This window comes from Balaenoptera musculus, chromosome 5 (genome assembly GCF_009873245.2).
Source record: "Balaenoptera musculus isolate JJ_BM4_2016_0621 chromosome 5, mBalMus1.pri.v3, whole genome shotgun sequence".
NCBI lineage: Eukaryota > Metazoa > Chordata > Mammalia > Artiodactyla > Balaenopteridae > Balaenoptera > Balaenoptera musculus.
In genome coordinates, this window is record NC_045789.1 from 64,612,873 (window position 1) to 64,633,458 (window position 20,586).

Sequence of the window (20,586 nt, forward strand, 5' to 3'; positions counted from 1 at the left end):
GTCTATTAAAAATCTGATTGATACAAATTCATATGCTTCTCCTGACTGCTGAGCAGCTTTGGGTTATGCCATGTACAACTCTCAAGGCTATCACTACGCAGTGACATAGCCCAGGTTTCTCAGCCAAACCAATGTGATGATGATCCAAATCAAGTTTAACAACAAACCCCAAACTGGAGTGACTTGTGACCTTTGGGCTATCTGTTTGTATGTGGGGGAGAGATGGCCATGGACTCTCCATTGTGGATGAGGGTTGCTTTTTTGCTCGTCTATTGCCCCATTGGCAATGACACCAGAGATTAGCCAGTCAATCTAAATTGCATGAGTCATAATGGATAACAGAATGACTTTAGACCACATCCTTCATGTCTAAAATAAGACCCTCTGCTCCCCATGATAACTACAGTTGGCTATGTCTGGGATCCTGGAAGGCACAATTGAGATCAGCACTGCTGGTTAGCCTCTTCCTTCTGCTTTTGGAATCTTACTGATATTAGCCTTAATTAATGCTATATGAGACACATTGAACAGGTTTGGTCCCAGCCTCTGTTGGGCATTTTAAGCAGGTGGTCAATGGAGTGGCATACTCAACTTTGGCCAAGAATGTATAGGATCAAGGGATAGAATATCCTTGGGAGAGGCAATTTGCCATACACCCCTGAGTATCCCTGTACATTCTTTCTTTTTTAAAATTTATTTATTTTTGGCTGCATTGGGTCTTCGTTGCTGCACACGGGCTTTTCTCTGGTTGCTGTGAGCGGGGGCTACTCTTTGTTGTGGTGCGCAGGCTTCTCATTGTGGTGGCTTCTCTTGTTGGGAGCACAGGCTCTAGGTGCGCGGACTTCCGTAGTTGTGGCACATGGGCTCAGTAGCTGTGGCTCGGGGGCTCTAGAGTGCAGGCTCAATAGTTGTGGTGCACGGGCTTAGCTGCTCCGCAGCATGTGGGATCTTCCCGGACCAGGGCTCAAACCCTTGTCTCCTGCATTGGCAGGCGGATTCTTAACCACTGCACCACCAGGGAAGCCCCTCCCTGTACCTTCTTGTTGTGGGTATGCAAAGAATGCAAGGCCCTGATTGATCTTCATCCAGACCATTTTGCAGCATTGTGTTTGCAGTGAGCAACCTTGGGGGATGAAGTGATGCATCCTTCTGGGACAAAGAGCAGGCTTACTAATTGCTTGCTATAAAAGAGATGGACTAACTAAGTTCAGTGTTCCAGGCTGCTACGTGAACCTCTGCCTGCTTAGTATTCATCTGGGCCCCTCCACATTGCCCCTGTGGGGATTGGGGAGGTAAGGAGAACCAGTGCAAACACGATGCTTATGCTGCTTGCTGTGCCATGAGTAATAAAGGCCTCTGTCTCTGATCCAGGAGTCTCCTATTTTATTCCTGCATCTAGAAAATAGCAATAGGTTAACTTATTAGCTTGCAACTAAGGTAAAATAAAATCCCAACCCTTATATTTGACTGTCTCTCAATTTCTTTAATACATATTGTTCTCGTTGAGTTCTATTTTATTTCTTGTACCAAATTTCAGCATTTTTAGTTTTTATTGCATTTATCCATTTCATATATTAGCATATATTCACTTTTCATACTTTTATTTTCTTAATATCTAAAATATTTGTAGTTACTTTCCCCTTCTGTGTTTTGACTATATATTTGTCTTGTTTCAAATAAAGTTCATTAATCAGTCCTTTAATAGATCCGGCTCTTAATTTTGTAAATCTCAATTTTTGTGGTTGATACTATTGTTCTCCGACTCATTGTTTTCTGTCCTTTATTATTTCTGTTATTTTTGGCAGGGGAGGAGCAGGGGTTACTGTTACTTTTTTCCAATCTCTTGATTTAAATGCTTGCTCATTTGTGAACAGTTTTATTTCCTGATTAACATATTTAAAATTACAGGTTTTCCTCTAATTACTCTTCTTTAGCTGTGTCCCACAATTTTGATTTTAGTGGTTTATTACTTGATTATCACTCTAAATTATTTTACTTTCTTTATGATTTTCATCTTTATCAAAGGGTAATTTAGAAAGACATTTTTAGTTTCCAGACATACTGAAGTTTTTTCTATCCTTTTGAAAAATTATTTTCTAATTTTATGCATTATGGTCAGAGAAATGATTTATATGATTTAATTCTTTTGAATCTGAGGCTTCCTTTTAGGGCTACTATATGGTCTATTTTTTCAAATGTAAGAGATATGCTTGAAAAACATGTGTATTCTCAGTTTATAGGGTGTGGAGTTTTATACATGTATGTACATATATAGCCATATGTTTATGTTGGCTATATCTTCTTGTTCTATTGTACTTGTTATTCTTCTTCTTGTTCACCACTATATCACACTTTTTTTCCACCCTAAGATTCTATCTTTTTAGATAATAAGGTTAGTACTCCAGCTTTCTTTTGGTTCCCATTTGCCTGGTGAAATTTTTTCTTTCCTTCTATTTTCAAATTTTTAAAAGCATATCTCTCTTGTAACTCACATACTGTCTTTTTTTAAAAAATAAATTTATTTATTTTTTTATATTTATTTTTGGCTGTGTTAGGTCTTCGTTGCTGCATGCGGGCTTTCTCTAGTTGCGGTGAGCGGGGGCTACTCTTCGTTGCGGTGCGCGGGCTTCTTATTGCAGTGGCTTCTCTTGTTGCGGAGCACAGGCTCTAGGCACGCAGGCTTCAGTAGTTGTGGCACACAGGCTCATTAGTTGTGGCTCGTGGGCTCTAGAGCGCAGGCTCAGTAGTTGTGGCACACAGGCTTAGTTGCTACATGGCATGTGGGATCTTCCTGGACCAGGGCTTGAAACCATGTCTCCTGCATTGGCAGGAGGATTCTTAACCACTGTGCCACCAGGGAAGTCCCCTGTCTTTTAAATCTAATCTGATTCTGTCTTTTTTTAAAAAATAAATTTATTTATTTATTTATTTTTGGCTGCATTGGGTCTTCGTTGCCGTGCGTGGGCTTTCTCTAGTTGCTGCAAGTCGGGGCTACTCTTTGTTGCAATGCGTTGGCTTCTCATTGTGGTGGCTTCTCTTGCTGCGGAGCACAGGTTCTAGGCGTGCAGGCTTCAGTAGTTGTGGTGCATGGGCTCAGTAGTTGTGGCTCGTGGGCTCTAGAGCACAGGCTCAGTAGTTGTGGCTCATGGGCTTAGTTGCTCCGCAGCATGTGGCACCTTCCCGGACCAGGGATCGAACCTGTGTCCCCTGCACTGGCAGGTAGATTCTTAACCACTGCATCACCAGGGAAGCCCCCTGATTCTTTCTTTTTATTGATGGATTTTATCCATCAATTTACAATTTATTGTGGTTATTCTTGCATAAGGATTTATTTCTGCCATTTTGTTTCATATTTTCCATCTACTGTACTTCAATTTTGTTTTTTTGTGTTTTTTTTGTTTTGATTTTTTTCCTCTTTTTCTGCTTTCCACTGCAGAGATCAAGTGTTCTGCTGGTTTAAATATTAAATTACTTTTGAAAGCATCCCAAAGTGACTTCGTCATTATTAGTTAAGTGGTCATGGGCAAGTCTCGCCTGTGCTCTCATCTGTAAAATGAGAATAAAGGAGAATATGGTTGTTGTGGGAATTAAATTAATTAATATATGTAAAACTCTTGAGAAAGTGCCTGGTAAGAATAAAGTTCTATGTGTTTACTGTTATATCATTTTGATAGTTGCTCTTAAGACACCTGTTTGTGTTACCCCTCCTTGTTGATTTCTGAAATATCGAGATTTGTGTGTTCTCCTGACAGGTATTTTACCTCTTGTCATGTGCCTTTCTTCTCTTTCTGTCCTCCTTCCCACTATCCAGCATGTTGGTATTATCCAGATTCTAAAATTTTAAGTCTTAATTTTTATAGATATATTTTGTTTCTTTTTTTGTCCCTCCTCTTCTTATTAATATGCTTTACCAAGCTATTTGATTATCTTTAATTATCACATCTCTTGCAGCATCTTCTATACTTACTTCTCTAATTGATTATTTCCTTCAAGTTTTTTCAGTGTTGATCTTCACTTGACAAACACTGAGACTTTGTATGCCTAAGAACATTTTTATTACACCTTCAGATTTGAATGACAGCATAGTTATAATAGGTTCAAAATTCATTTCTTTCAATATTCTAAAAATACTATGTTGCTCTTGTTTCCAGTGTAATTATCGAGAAGTTTGATGTTGTCTCAGTCTGCTGGAATTGCTATAATAATTTACCATAGATTGGTAAACAATAAAAATTTATTTCTCATGGTTTTGGAGGCTAGAAGTCCGAGATAAGGGTGCCAGCATGGTCAGGTTCTGGTGAGAGCCCTTTTCTGGGTTATAGACTGCTGACTTATTATAGTACCCTCAAACAGCAGAGAGGGCAAGAGAGCTTCTTGGGATTCCTTTTACAAGGGTACTAATCTCAGTCATGAGGGCTCCACCCTCATGACCTAATTACTTCCCAAAGGCCCCACCTCCTAATATCATCACATTAGAAAACAGGATTTCCACATAGCAATTTTGGGAGACACATTCAGTCCATAACAGATGTAAATCTGATCCTTGTTCCTTTTTAGGTGACCTGTTTTCTCTCTGAAGCTTTTATAATTTCTCTCCTGTCTTCAGTATTGTGTCTAAGTGTGGGTTTTTCCTTCTCTCCTACTTGGCTTTCTCTGAGCCCTTTTAATAAAGACCTCAGACTATTAAAGTATCCTTAATTTGGGGATATTTATCTCCTTTATTTCTTAAACTATTTTCTGCACTCCTTTCTAATATTTCTCATTTCTAAGGCTCATTATTACCTGGATGTTGGCACTCCTACACATATCCTCTATGATGCTCATCTTTACTTTTACATTTTTGATCTCTTTTTCTGATGCCTTCTGGAAGAAGTCCTCAATCTTATCTTCAAATGTACTATTTTAAAGCTATATCTATACCTAATCCTTGCTCAAAGAAAAATAGGAGCAGTATCAAATAACAAAACATAACAAAAAAAGCACTAAGTGGAAATACTAGGTATGAAAAAGGTAATAGTGGAAATAAAGAACACATGGGGGTTGTTGGTGCCTTGATAAGAATGGTTTGACTGGAGTAATGGGAATAAATTGTGATTAGAATAGTTCAAGAAGGAAAGGTGGCATGAAGTGAATATGGAAAACTCCTTTCAAGGAATTTTTGCTATAAAGAGTGTGAAAAATGGAATGGTATGGTTTGAGAGGGTTTTAAAATGGGAGATTAAAAATGGGAGGTATTTTTTGATGATGGCCATTCTGACCGGTGTGAAGTGATACCTCATTGTGGTCTTCATTTGCATTTCTCTAACGATTAGTGATGTTGAGCAACCTTTCATGTGTTTGTTAGCAATCTGTATATCATTCTTTGGAGAAATGCCTATTTAGGTCTTCTGCCCATTTTTGGATTGGGTTATTTGTTTTTCTGATATTGAGCTGCATGAACTGCTTGTAAATTTTGGAGATTAATCCTTTGTCAGTTGCTTTGTTTGCAAATATTTTCTCTCATCCTGAGGGTTGTCTTTTCGTCTTTTTTTATGGTTTCCTTTGTTGTGCAAAAGCTTTGAAGTTTCATTAGGTCCCATTTGTTTATTTTTGTTTTTATTTCCATTTCTCTAGGAGGTGGGTCAAAAAGGATCTTGCTGTGATTTATCTCATAGAGTGTTCTGCCTACGATTTCCTCTAAGAGTTTTATAGTGTCTGGCCTTACATTTGGGTCTTTAATCCATTTTGAGTTTATTTTTGTGTATGGTGTTAGGGAGTGTTCTAATTTCATTCTTTTACATGTAGCTGTCCAGTTTTCCCAGCACCACTTATTGAAGAGGCTGTCTTTTCCCCATTGTATATTCTTGCCTCCTTTATCAAAGATAAGGTGACCATATGTGTGTGGGTTTATCTCTGGGCTTTCTATCTTGTTCCATTGATCTGTATTTCTGTTTTTGTGCCAGTTGGCCATCATCAAAATATCTACAAACAATAAATGCTGGAGAGGGTGTGGAGAAAAGGGAACCCTCTTGCACTGTTGGTGGGAATGTAAATTGATACAGCCACTATGGAGAACAGTATGGAGGTTCCTTAAACAACTAAAAATAGAACTACCATACGACCCAGCAATCCCACTACTGGGCATATACCCTGAGAAAACCATAATTCAAAAGGAGTCATGTACCACAATGTTCATTGCAGCTCTATTTACAATTAAAAGGACATGGAAGCAACCTAAGTGTCCATCGACAGACGAATGGATAAAGAAGACGTGGCACATATATACAATGGAATATTACTCCGCCATAAAAAGAAACGAAATTGAGTTATTTGTAGTGAGGTGGATGGACCTAGAGTCTGTCATACAGAGTGAAGTAAGTCAGAAAGAGAAAAACAAATACCATATGCTAACACATATATATGGAATCTGAAAAAAAAAAAAGGTTCTCACGAACCTAGGGGCAGGACAGGAATAAAGATGCAGATGTAGAGAATGGACTTGAGGATATGGGGAGGGGGAAGGGTAAGCTGTGACAAAGTGAGAGAGTGGCATGGACATATATACACTACCAAATGTAAAACAGATAGCTAGTGGGAAGCAGCTGCATAGCACCGGGAGATCAGCTCCATGCTTTGTGACCACCCAGAGGAGTGGGATAGGGAGGGTAGGAGGGAGATGCAAGTGGGAGGGGATATGGGGATATATGTATACATATAGCTGATTCACTTTGTTATACAGCAGAAACTAACACAACATTGTAAAGCAATTATACTCCAATAAAGATGTTAAAAAAAAAAAAAAAAAGAAAGTACCTGGAATCTGAGTTCAGAGACTTCTCCATATCCCACCATGATAAAATTTGATTTGAATAAATTATACTTAACTTTAGAATTAAGAATATTGCTACCATTATACAAAATTATTTGTAAGAAAGAAAATAAACTGACTGGAAAGTTTATTGGAAAATCTATGTCAAGCTCCATAATTTAAAATTATTTAGAACAAATTAAAAACATCTATAAAAGGTCAGAACATTCAGTATTTCAAGATAAAACTACTTTAAAAAATTGTATCATGGTTATGAAAATAACAATTATGGCAAACTATACATTTTTTAATTATAGAAACATTAAAAATAAAACATCTAACAAAATATGCCTTGCTGTTGCTTTGGGGAAAAGGTGGGGACAAATTTTTAAATTTTATTTACATATATTTATTAAAAGATTTTCCATATGACATTGTAAATAGTCCCATTTCTATTGTATTTTGCTGTAATACACGAATTCACACACAGGAGATAGAATACATAAAATTACATAGATGGTGAAAAAGTAAGCCACATCACACCAAATACACACTTAATTACTGCAAAGGGCATAATGAGAACATATAAGGAATATTAGTTTTAGAAAAAGAGCACTGCCCACCCCCAGGTACACACAAACACTCACACACAACCTCCACTTTATTAAACCACAGGAGGAAATAAAATGTATCATAAATAATTGGTCTTCCATTTTCCAATGCTAGTTTTTAAGTTCTTCTTTTTCGATCATAATGAAATCTATTAAGAACAGGATTTTCTTCAAATGTGTATGGTTTAAACACAATTAGTTTTTTTATGACAATCTATTTTGTACTTTTGTTCTTTTTTTTTTTGTACTTTTGTTCTTTTATTAATATCTGTATATATCTAAATCCTTTAAAGTTACAACTTTGAAAATTCATTGTAAAAAGCTGTTTTCTATTTAATATGCCACAACAGGTCAGTGTTTACATACTATTCTGGAAGACTGATAAATTACACCACACAGGTTTAGAAGCAAAAAACTGGATATTACTGAATGTATAGTGGAATTTTAACAAAATGTTTTACTGTATTTACCCCATATATTGATATTTTTGTATTCAAAATTTTAGATTAGTACAGTGAGAAATTTTATTTACTGAAAAATATCCCAAATTTCTGTTCTGTCGTTTTACAAAATTCTAAATACAGCTTTTAGTTTAATTTTGATAGCATTTATAGTATGTGAAGAGTCCATGTGATAGCCAAAATAGTATAATATTGTATACAATATATGAATGTATCTTTTCTATCACAGTTCTTCTAGTTGGCAATATCAAATTATATAGGGCAACCATTATTTTATCAAGACCTTTGCTATTATAAGAATAGACCTGAATATAGTCCCCTCAATGATAGATGGCATATTGGTGCATAATTAATTTTACATTTAGAAGAAAAAAGTTAAACATGACAGCATAGCATCAAAGTTGATCATCCCTTGTGAATGTATTAAAGATATGGGTTATAAACACAGGCATGGAAACTAGAATATTTACATACATTTATCATGGCTCATTAAGAAAAAGATTATTAAAGGATAATGTGAGTACTACATCATATTAATTCATAGTATAAACACATTTTGAGAAGTAATTTAAGTCAGGAATAATAAAAATACAGATATAACATTAGCACTATTCATACATATTCTGTTCTGTCATATATATGAAAATATACACATGGATATAGCTCTTTTAAACCAAATTTTTACATAAATGTTCACTGATTTAAATAAAAGTTGACAGAGGTAGAATTTGCGTCAATGTTCATAATTTTCAGGAACAAGTGCTTCAAATATTTCATTACTGTTTGTCCTTTAAAAAAATCCATATAGCCAACTCACTGAAAGCCATCATTCTGAAAAAGGGGGGAGGGGAAAGGTGGATTAAGCAAAAAATGATAAAATTACTCAGTACTTTCACGAAAAACTGCATTTCAGTAATGTTTTAACTGAAATTATAATCTCTAATAAAACCTTTGCCCACAATCAAATTATAGTTAATAGTCAAGAAGTATTGTTCTATATTTAAAGGGAAAAGATATTCCCTTTAAACTATTATACAAAAGCACATCAAAGTATATGAGTACTAAAAGAATGATACACAGTGAAAAGAAGGGGTAACATAGAATGTTAACTGAGAAAAATCGCTCAAAAGAAGGGATACTATGATGTATAGGTTTCATAAAATTGCAAACAAGTACTGTAAATTATGTTGTCTGAGTCTTAAAATAGCATGTTAGGGATAGTCAAATATTTTTCCAAGTATTCTGACCTTATGTGCTATCTAACCACCCTCCCAATTAAAAAACACAGACATTAAAATATAAAAAATCACACAATGGAAACACTGAGAAAGTAATTATTTTTTTCTATACCGAGGAAGACATACTTAAGAAGAAATTATCAGACAGGTTGTCAAATACTGATGTAAAACATTGTTTATAAGAAAAAAAAGTTGGAAACAAACTATCAATATATGTTCCATAAGAGGAGCATGATTAAATAATTCATGAAATATCCATGTGACGAACTGTTAAATCACTATTTTAAAATGGCATTTTTGAAAATGCTTTTAATGATAAGAATAAATGCATGCAACTATATTAAGGGGAAAACCCCTCACAGAACAGAACAAAACAAAAAAACTGATGAAAACTATTTTGAGTATGATTTCTATTAGAATTATACATGTATGTCTATGCTTGTGTGTATATTTATTATAAATTAAACATAAGAAAGGAGTAGGGGCTTCCCTGGTGGTCCAGTGGTTGAGACTCCGTGCTCCCCTCCCAATGCAGGGGTCACGGGTTTGACCCCTTGTTGGGGAACTAAGATCCTGCAAAGATCCCGCATGCCGCATGTCACGGCCAAAATAAATAAATAAATAAAGTTAAAAAAATAAATAAATAAACCTTTTTTTTTTTTAAAAAAGAAGGGAGTATACCAAATGGCTAATAGCTATTTTCTCTGGGTTGTAGGATTAAAAGTGATTTTGATTTGTACATCCATGTTCACAGCAGCATTTTCACAATAGACAAAAGGTGGAAGCAACCCAAGTGATGAATGGATAAACAAAGTGTGTTATATACATAGAATGGAATAATATTCAGCCTCAAAAAGGAAGGGAATTCTGACACATACTCCCTCCCTCATGGATAAAACTTGAAAACATAGTAAATGAAATAAGTCAGTCACGAAAACACAAACACTGCATGATTCCACTTACTTAAGGTACAAAGAATAGTCAAATTCATAGAGACAGAAATTGTCATGGTGATTGCCAGAGGTTAGGGGAAGGGGAGAATGGGGAGTTAGTGTTTAATGGGTACAGAGTTTTAGCTGGGGAAGATGAAAAAGTTCTGGAGATTGATGGTGGAGATGATTTTTGCACAAGAGTGTGAATGTACTAACTGCCAGAGAAATGTACACTTAAAAATGGTTAAAATGATAAATTTGACCTTATGTATGTTTTACTCCAATAAAAAAAATGTAAAGAAAAGTGATTTTGGTTATCTTCTTTATACTTTTGTATTTTATGTTGTCTCAGTGAGCATTTTTTAGATGCAATAATCAAAACAGTAAAAGCAAAACTGGATTATATATGTTAACTATTAGAGACACTGTAAATATGGCTTGATATGAGTATTTCATATTCATTTCTGGGTACTCATGGGGAAATCCCATAAAATTAGTTTTGGTGACAACGTTAGAAAATATGAATGGAAATGTGTTACCAATTAACAACATCATTAGGATACTCTGGGAATTTGTTAACAGTTCTAGACATTTTCTAATATACATCTACTAGAATGGCTATAATAAAAAATGGAAAATAACAAGTGTTGACAAGGACTTGGAAAACTGGAACTCTTAGACTGCTGGTTGAGAATGTTAAATGGTACAGTCATGTGGAAAAAGTTTGGCAGGTATTCAAAAAGTTAAACACAGAATTACCTTATGACCCAGCAACTCTAGGTACTCCCAAAAGATATTAAAACAGAGTAAAAGAGATACTTGTACACCAATGTTCATAGCACTATTATTCACAATAGCTAAGAGATGAAAACAACCCAGGTGTCCATCAACTGATGAACAAAAGAACAAAATGTGGTATAAACACAAAGGAATATCATTCAGGAATGAAAAGGAATGAAGTTCTGATACATGCTACAACACAGATGAACCCTGAAGACATTATTCTAAATGAAATAAGCTAGGTGCAAAAAGACAAATATTGTATAAATTCACTTATATGAAAACCTAGAGTAGGCTAATTTATAGAGATAGAAAGTAGATTAGAGGTTATCAGGGGCAGGGAAGTGAAGACAGGGGACTGGAGAGTTATTGCTTAATAGATACAGAGTTTCTGTTTGGGTGATAAAAAATTCTGGAAATAGTGGTGATGGTTGTACAACATTGTGAATTTAATGCCACTGAGTTGTACACTTTACAAAATAGTTAAGAAGGCAAAGTTCAGGGACTTCCCTGGTGGTCCAGTGGTTAAGACTTCGCCTTCCAATGCAGGGGGTGTGGGTTCCATCCCTGGTCAGGGAAATAAGATCCCACACGCCTCCTGGTCAGAAAACAAAACAAAACAAAACATGAAATAGAAGCAATATTGTAACAAATTCAGTAAAGACTTTAAAAATGGTCCACATCAAAAAAATCTTAAAAAAAAAAAGTAGGCAAAGTTCATGTTATATATATTTTATCATAATTTAAAAAAGTTTTCTAATTCATTACAGCTTTAGAGATTGCTGGAAACCACTATGTTCTAGATCAGTGGTTCTTAAAGTATAGTTTGGGGATCCCTGGGAGTCAAGCCTCTTTTCATAAACTAAGGAATTACTTGCTTTTTCACTCTTATTATCTCATGAGTATACAGATAAGTTTTCCAGGGGCTATGTGATGTGAAAGGCCAGTTAGTAAATAAATATTTCAGATTTGTGGACCACAGGGTCTCTGTCACAACTAGCTAATTCTGCCACTGCAGAAAAGCAGTCTGAGACAATATGTAAACAAATGGGGGTGGCTTAATAAAGCTTAATTTACAAAAATAGGCAGTGGTGTGGATTTGGCCTATAGGGCCTAGTTTACCAACCCTTGATCTAAAATGCAGCTGTGAATCAAGCATGAAAAAAATGCTTGTGTCACAACTGCCAAGAGGCTTTATAATGAGAAGCAGAACCTCCATCTAATCACATTCAAATTAATGCAGCAGCTTAGAAGTTGTGAGGACACAGTGACTGCTGCCAGCACTAGGAAGTGGTCCTCAAAATGAAAGAGGAAAACAAATGTTTTAATCAAATAAACAAACACAAGAGCAAAAGCACAGCAATCAGGAATCATTTAAACATAGGCCCTACAAATACCAATAAACCCTGGGGCATCAGTATATTAAAGAATAGAACATAGCTAATACTCTTAGGAGGATTCTGAAGTCACCAAGGAAATGCTTAATTATCTCCTATAAAATTCTATTGAGAGAGGCCAAAAAATGAATAATTTTTAAAAGGACTGACTTTACTATTTCTGTCAATAAGCCTGCATTTTTCAGTCATCTACTTTTCAAACCCTGGGTCTGACATACTTCTTTCCCATTCACTCCCATCTCCAATGAATGAGCACATCACTTTGATCCTGCCTCAGCCAAATGTGTCCTAGCTCTTTACAATCATTTTGGAAAACTGACTTACCATAGCTACTCAAGCTCAAACACATGCATGTCCAGTGACCTGACAATCTCACTCCTAAGTGTATACCCAAAAGAAATGCACACATCTGTTCGCCAACATAAGGTACTAGAATGTTCATCATAATTCCATCTGTAATAGCCCAAACTGGAAATTATCAAATGCCCATCAAAAACAGAAAGAGTAAATGGACTGTGGTATGTTCACATAATGGAATAGTCTACAGCAACAAGACTGAACCATCTACAAGTACACAGCAGTATGGATGAATGTCACAAAGGTACTATTGAGAAAAAAAGCCAGAAATATATGATTTCATTTATAAAATGTCCAGAAACAGACAAAAGAAATCTATGCTTTTAATAACCGAGACAGTTACTTTTAGAGTAAGGCTTATGACCAGAAGGACACCCAAGAGAGGTCATATTTTGTTTCTTGATCCGGGTGCAGGTTGCATAGGTGTGTTCAGTTTGTAAAAATTCATTGAGCTGCATAACCTATGATATAGCACTTTTCTGTATGTATATTATAATTTATTTAAAAATATCTAGCTTTCAATATTAAGTAATATTTTCTATGTCTTTGTCCATACTTTCACTATCTGTTATTTGTGCCTTGAGTTTGGCACTTCATCAAATATTACCCTGTGATATCTCATATTGTCATTTAATTTTTGTTGTGGATGTCTTCTCTCTCTCTCTTTTTTAATCTGCATTGGGTCTTAGTTGCGGCGTGTGGGATCTTCATTGAGGCATGCGGGATCTTTCGTTGTGGCGTGCAGGCTCTTCCTTGCAGTGCGTGGGCTTCTCTCTAGTTGTGGTGCGTGGGTTTTCTCTCTCTAGTTGTAGTGGCGCATGGGCTTCTCTCTAGTTGTGGCGTGCAGGTTTTCTCTCTAGTTGTAGCGGCACGTGGGCTTCTCTCTGGTTGTGGCGTGCAGGTTTTCTCTCTAGTTGTAGCGGCACGTGGGTTTCTCTCTAGTTGTGGTGCGTGAGTTTTCTCTCTCTAGTTGTGGTGCGCAGGCTCCAGAGCGCGTGGGCTCTGTAGTTTGTGGCACCCAGGCTCTCACTGAGGAGCGCGAGCTCAGTAGTTGTGGTGCACGGGCTTAGTTGCCCCACAGCATGTGGGATCTTAGTTCCCCGATCAGGGATCAAACCCACGTCCCCTGCATTGGAAGGCAGATTCTTTACCACTGGACCACCAGGGAAGTCCCCAGATGTCTTCTCTTTTTTAATTAAGGTATAATTTATGTACAATAAAATACATGGACTGTAAACGTTCAGTTCAACAAATTTTTACAATTGTATACACCCATGTAACCATCACCACCATGATACAGTACATTCCACTACCTCTGAAAGTTCCCTACCACCTTTATAGGCAATCTCCTCTCCCCCCACACAGAAAACAACTCTTGTAATTTTTATAACCAGAGATAAGTTTTGCTTGTACTTGGTGTTACACGCATACCTTTCTGATAATCAGTTTATATGTTCAGGAGAATGTAAAGGAGACTTCAGAGTAGAACTAAGGGGTGGTGTGCGAAGACCATGCCGACGCATCTCTTGGATTGCTCGTTCTCTGTCAATAAAGACAAAATAAGAGATTATACCAAAAAGTGGTAAACAAATAAAAGGTCCTGTTATTGTTATTAGTTAAGTAATTTCTACTCAATTGATTAATTACTATTTCTACTAAATTTAAATCCTTTGTAGGGACTTCCCTGGTGGCACAGTGGTTAAGAATCCACCTGCCAATGCAGGCGACACAGGTTTGAGCCCTGGTCCAGGAAGATCCCACATGCCGTGGAGCAACTAAGTCCATGTGCCACAACTACTGAGCCGGCGTTCTAGAGCTCGTGAGCTACAACTACTGAGCCCACGTGCCACAACTACTGAAGCCTGCGCGCCTAGAGCCCATGCTCCGCAACAAGAGAAGCCACTGCATTGAGAAGCCTGCACACCTCAATGAAGAGTAGCCCCTGCTCGCCACCGCAACTAGAGAAAGCCCACGCAGCAACGAAGACCCAATGAAGCCATAAACAAACAAGCAAACAAACAAATAAATCCTATGTCTTTATATCATTTTTAAGTTGAGGATAAAAGATTTCAATTAAAGGAATATGTACTTTAAGAGATTGTTCAAAGCCCCTCTGAATATAGATTTTCAAAGTTGGTTGGTTCCCCTCTCTGCCCCTACCTTTCCCACCTCTTCTTGCACATAAATCTAGTCCTCTTCCTTCTTCCTGTCTCAAAACGCCCAAATGTTAGAAGTAAAATAATCTACTTTCTGCTATGTCTGGGTTTGCCCCACAAAGCATGATGACTGTGTTGCCACCTCTACTGTGGGCTATTCACAGTCCCTGGCCCAGACTTTCTGACTTGAGCTCTTCAGTACCTAGGATTTCTACCTAGATGGGTGCTTCACAAACTTTTTTCATTATAATCCCCTAAAAAAACTTTTTTAGATGCCCCCCCCCAAATTATTCCCCCTCCGTCCAATTTTAATACATCAGATTTTAATACACAGATACACTGTTAATATACTGTGGCCCTTCGGAGGGCCATAAATCACTGTAATACCTAAGGTTTCTTTGCCATTCCCTCTTCCCCAAGAATCCATATTGTTCCCTGCAGTGACAATACTGCCCCTTTAAAAATGCATGATCTAGTTGCATGGTAAAGAGAAGGAAAGACATGGTCATGTGGATCAAGGTTTCTTTGGGGACCAGGGGCAAGGAAAAAGGAGAAGAATTAAGGGAGTCTATAACCCTAGGCAACAGAGAGCTTGATTTAGGACCCTTGAATTGAAGAGAATTTCAGTTGTCATTAATAAATGAAAATCATTACACATATAGAAATCATTACACATATAGATCTATTTCAGAAAATAGATCTTCTAAATTACAAGAAATTAACAACACTGCTTTCATGACACTGATGCAACCTCAGGCTTCATTTCTCTTTGAAATCACAAATATTGATTTCCTAGCAAATTCCATCTATAATCCAAATTGCACATCACTTAAAAGTTTTGAAGCAAATGGTTAAGAATAAGATTAGAGAACTCAAAATATTGACCTAAATAAACAATCTGACCACTATTTGAGAATGAAATCTTAGGAATGCTGATGCCTATGGTATTAATACAGTAGGAAAGAAAAATGGAAGAAAAGTAAATTGACAAATTGATTCACAAATTAGACTTGGATTTTCACTGTTAAAGCAGGTCTCATTCCTGTTTGTAACACTTGGAGATTAAAATTTTCAACATAATAAAGCAAATGAACTGAAATATAAGTGACTATGAAAATTCCTAAGCTGTAGGGAATATACTGAAAAGATTAAGAGCACAGGCTTTAAAATTAGACAAACCTGTTTGGATTTTAGTCTTGGCTCTGCTATTTACTATTTGCGTGACCTTAGTTTCTAATAATAATATAGGCACAATAATAGATAGTTAATAGGATTAATCAGATACATACATAGTATCTGGCAATATATTTGTTAAATGCCCTTAAGATCATCAGCATCATCGCTTTTACGACGATTTGTATTTGGAATTTCCTATTGGACCATAATGTTTTGGGCTCTTGTAGAATCCTTACTAGCTTGCTGATTCCCTAACTATATCCTTTGAAACAATGCCCTAATTTTGCCCTGAGGAATGCTACAGCAAACATTTATACAATACTTGCTACTTTACTGTGGGGATATTATCTTCTGCAACACTTGTTGCCTTTTTAGGAAGAATTACCAACGAAATTTATTTTACATATTAATGCTAAGAAAAGTTTGCTATTTGTAAGCCATATTAAATCCTTTTGTAATAGAATAGGGAATAAATAAAAACGCTGTTCAACGCTAAAAATATATTCTTACCGTTCATATCTTTCAGTTGAAATCTGCCTTTTCAGAACATCAAGATCTGTTTGTAATTGTGCCATTTTGGCCCGAAGCATGGTGTTTTCCCGGCTTTGACTATTTCTTAAAAACAAATTTAGAAAATCAAATAAATAATAAATATTCTGTTTTATAGCATCAAGTGCTATGGATTTTTGTTTTTGTTATTAATAAATACAAATGGAGGTGACATATAAGGATGAAAAAAAGAGAAGAGTTTTCAACAATAATTCCATAAACGTCTGGAGCTTCTATCACAAAGTTTTCTTTTTCATTCACCTCATTTATTTAACGAACATTTACTGAGCTTCTAGTATGTGCTAGGCACTGCAGCAATGCTGGAGATACAAATGTGAGAAGACATGAATTGTAACATCAAAAAGTAAAGTATCTTTATTGGCTCTTTCTTGACTCCTACCTCAGAAAGAGATATATTTCTAATACCTTTTAAAAGTTAATTATTCCACTCATACTATCTACACTGTGTTTCCTCCCTTCTTCCAAAAATATGTCCAAACTTCTCCATCATCAATCTCCTAAAAGGTAATCAATATCCTTATGAGGGTCAAATTTCATGGTCTTTTCAAAGTCCTTTTTCCTAATCCACAGCATGAAACACAGCCAACTCTCCCCATTCTGAAATGCTCTCCCCTTCGCTGACTTCTCTCTTCATTCCTCAAATTTAGGTATTTTTCTAAAGTCCACTCGTTCACTTCCACGGATACCACCTCTGTGGAGAACATATACAAATTACACCCCCAAACATGATGTTTCTTCTGAGCTAAACCCCCTGAGTTTCCCAAAGCAGCGGCCATGTAATCAAATACTTTGCTTTGCACTCCCATCCCCCACTCCCCCAACATTTCGAAAAAAAATTTTTTGGTTCCTCCACTATTTTTCTATCATTTGTTTTATGCTACAAATCTATAAAAAATTATTCATATTGAAAAATTATTTGTGACAAGCTATTTTCCTCACATAAGTTGATTCATGACGCTTACACTTTGCTTTCTGAAAGGGTTAACTTCTCTTTAAGCAGCTGAATTTCTGTATCCTTCTCGTGGGAGGTTAAATGGGAATGAAATTCTTTATCTCTATTTGTAGCCAACAATGATTCAAGGTTTTTAATTGTATGTCTCTCACTTGACAGTTGTTTTTTTAACAGCTCTGATTCTGATTTTACGTTTTCTAATTCCACTGCAACCTACAAGAAAAACAAAGCAAGATTACTTCAGTATAATTTTAGACTTACTCTGAAAAATTATCTGCAGGGCTATACACACATCAGTTGCTTCATTTTGGGTACTGATTAAAGATTCTGTAATACTTTTCACATATAAGAAAAACATCTTATTTTCAAAATAATCTTTGCTATTTTTTAGCAAAGACCTATCCCAACCCTCAAATAGTTTTCTTTCGTGTTATCTTGTCAAGAGAGGGTAATTAACATAAAATCCTAAAATGTGGCCACCCTATCAGTAAGGAGGCCCTTCTGGTTTATTAAATATGTATATTCTGATTACATAGTCAAACCAGTCTTGAAGCTTCTCAGTACCTGAAAATAAAGTTACTACTAAATGAGTGAAAACTGGAAACACCCATGTTTAAAAACACACACTGGGTTGTTTAAAGTAATGCTTCAGTTTGGGAATGGGACGTTCCAGTTAACTCGACTTTTAAAATTAAGTAAGATTTTTATCAGGAAAAATATTCCACTTAGAAAGGAATGAACTGCTCAATTCTTCATATAAGTCTTATTTTTAAACAGAGAAAGAATGTATTGGGATATGTTCCTATTCTATAATTAGAAGACTTGTATTCTCCTAAATACCCATTTGCTTCAAAACAGCACCTAATTTTATCATCATGTTTGCCAAAGAAACCTCGACAAAGAATGTAGTAGTCAAATTAGAGTAGGGCTGAATAAAACAATACGCTACTGTGACTTCCTGGTGGCGCAGTGGTTACGAATCCGCCTGCCAATGTAGGGGACACGGGTTTGAGCCCTGGTCCGGGAAGATCCCACATGCCGTGGAGCAACTAAGCCCATGTGCCAAGACTACTGAGCCTGTGCTCTAGAGCCTGTGAGCCACAACTACTGAAGCCCACGTGCCACAGTTACTTAAGCCTATGCGCCTAGAGCCCGTGCTCTGCAACAAGAGAAGCCACTGCAATGAGAAGCCCATGCACCACAACGAAGAGTAGCTCCTGCTCGCCCCAACTAGAGAAAAGCCCGCGTGCAGCAATGAAGACCCAATACAGCCAAAAATAAGTAAATAAATAAATTTATATATAAAAAAAACAATATGCTACAATATTATCTTTTAAGTTCTTACCCTCTCAAATTCAAGGTTTTTGGAATTCAATTGCTGGGTCATAATATCTTTGCCTGAATCAAGCTTAATGCAAAGTTCTCTGAGAGATGACACATCATTTAATACTGCTGCTTTCTCATCTTCTTGGTGTCTCAGCTCTTCTTCTAATCTAGATATGGCTTTTGCCATCGATGAGATCTGAGATTCATAAGCATGATGTGCATTTATGTGCTGAAAATAAGAAAACAGGTACAAAGTTAAAGTAACCCAGTAATTTTAAAGGTTTGAATCTGTGTAGCTACAACGTCACTTTATAAAACTATAAAAGCCAATTTTTGCAATTTTAAAAATTTTGCAATTTTAAGATACTCTCAGGAAGTTGTCTGCTATTTAAAGATGGCCTATTTAATGCTTAAAAAAAAATACTGTGTTTAATTATTAATCATGGTAACTAAGTACCTCATGTATATATTTGGAAGATGCAAAGATGAAAATTACTGCTTTAGGGTTGTGAACATGAGAGATCTTTGAAGTCATATTAAATTTTTCCTTTATAAACTCTTTGTTATAATAATGCTTTTTAAAGTAACATATATACTTATCACTCCTCAATTGCCTTTAAATTCTGAATTTCAAAAATGGAGTTTGCTTTAAAACTATATACCTAAAGTCATATTTAAATTTAATTTAACCTAATAATAGTATACTACTTTATAAGATTTTAATAACTGAAATAATGAGCAAAATTTGAAATACTGATAAACACTTCTTTCCTAAAGTAATACACATTAAAAAAAAAGAATTAATTAATTAATTTATTTTTGGTTGCGTTGGGTCTTCATTGCTGCACGTGGGCTTTCTCTAGTTGCGGCGAGAGGGGGCTACTCCTTGTTGCGGTGCGCGGGCTTCTCATTGCAGTGGCTTCTCTTGTTGCGGAGCATGGGTTCTAGGCGTACGGGCTTCAGTAGTTGTGGCACACAGGCTTCAGTAGTTGTGGCTCACAGGCTCTGGAGCGCAGGCTCAGTAGTTGTGGTGCACGGGCTTTGTTGCTCCGTAGCATGTGGGATCTTCCTGGACCAGGGCTCAAACCCATGTCCCCTGCACTGGCAGGCAGATTCTTAACCACCGCGCCACCAGGGAAGCCCCGAGTAATGCACATTTAAAATTTTTCACAATTTAAAATGTGAGTGATAAATACAAACAGATATAAACTCTACTTCTAGAATTTAGGAAGAATTCCACATTTGAAAATTAAATTATTAAACAAGTTTTACTAAAATGAATCAACATTAAAAATCTAATACACTGCTTTGAAGATTTAATAAATTTCAACAATTGTAGAAAAGTACTTGGATTTTCCAAATATTAATGAATTAATTAATCAAAATTCCCCCAAAGAAATATAAATATGTAAGTTAATTTTATATATCACATAAGAACATGAACAATGACAAAGAACAAAAGAACTAAAGAATAGTTTCTCCTGAGAACTATTTTGAAGGTTGAAAAACATTCCTTTAGTTATTATACTCTTAACAGAAAAACTTACAGAAATAGTGTATTCGTTTCCTACGACTGCTGTAACAAATTATTGCAAATTGCTGGGTGGCTTAAAACAACAGAAATTTATTCCCTCACAATTCTGGAGGTTACAAGTCTGAAATTTAGATGCTGGCAGAGTTGGCTTCTTCTGGAGGTTCTGAGGGAGAATCTGTTCCATGCCTCTCTCCAAACTTCTGGTGATTGCTGGCAATCCTTGGTGTTCCTTGCCTTGTAGACACATAACTCCAATCTCTGCCTTCATCTTCACTTGACATTCTCCTTGTGTCTTCTGTGTCCAGATTT

General features: G+C 36.2%; 1 protein-coding gene across 6 annotated transcripts in view; it reads right to left on the bottom strand.

Annotated features, from left to right (window-relative positions):
- Window positions 1-6,962: 6,962 nt before the first annotated feature.
- Window positions 6,963-20,586, bottom strand: part of CEP135 (centrosomal protein 135) — a 76,509-nt gene continuing 62,885 nt past the window's right edge. For 4 of the 6 annotated variants that reach the window (XM_036854022.1, XM_036854024.1, XM_036854021.1 and 1 more), the window contains 5 exons: window positions 18,763-18,972; window positions 17,428-17,630; window positions 16,406-16,510; window positions 13,995-14,105; window positions 6,963-8,690 (listed from right to left, as the gene is read on the bottom strand). In XM_036854022.1, the coding sequence (XP_036709917.1) occupies window positions 14,006-14,105; window positions 16,406-16,510; window positions 17,428-17,630; window positions 18,763-18,972 (618 nt within the window). In that variant the 3' untranslated portion in view covers window positions 6,963-8,690; window positions 13,995-14,005. Of the gene's footprint in view, window positions 8,691-13,994; window positions 14,106-16,405; window positions 16,511-16,907; window positions 17,157-17,427; window positions 17,631-18,762; window positions 18,973-20,586 lie in introns of those variants that run through there. The other 2 variants (XM_036854026.1, XM_036854023.1) reach the window with 2 other exon arrangements.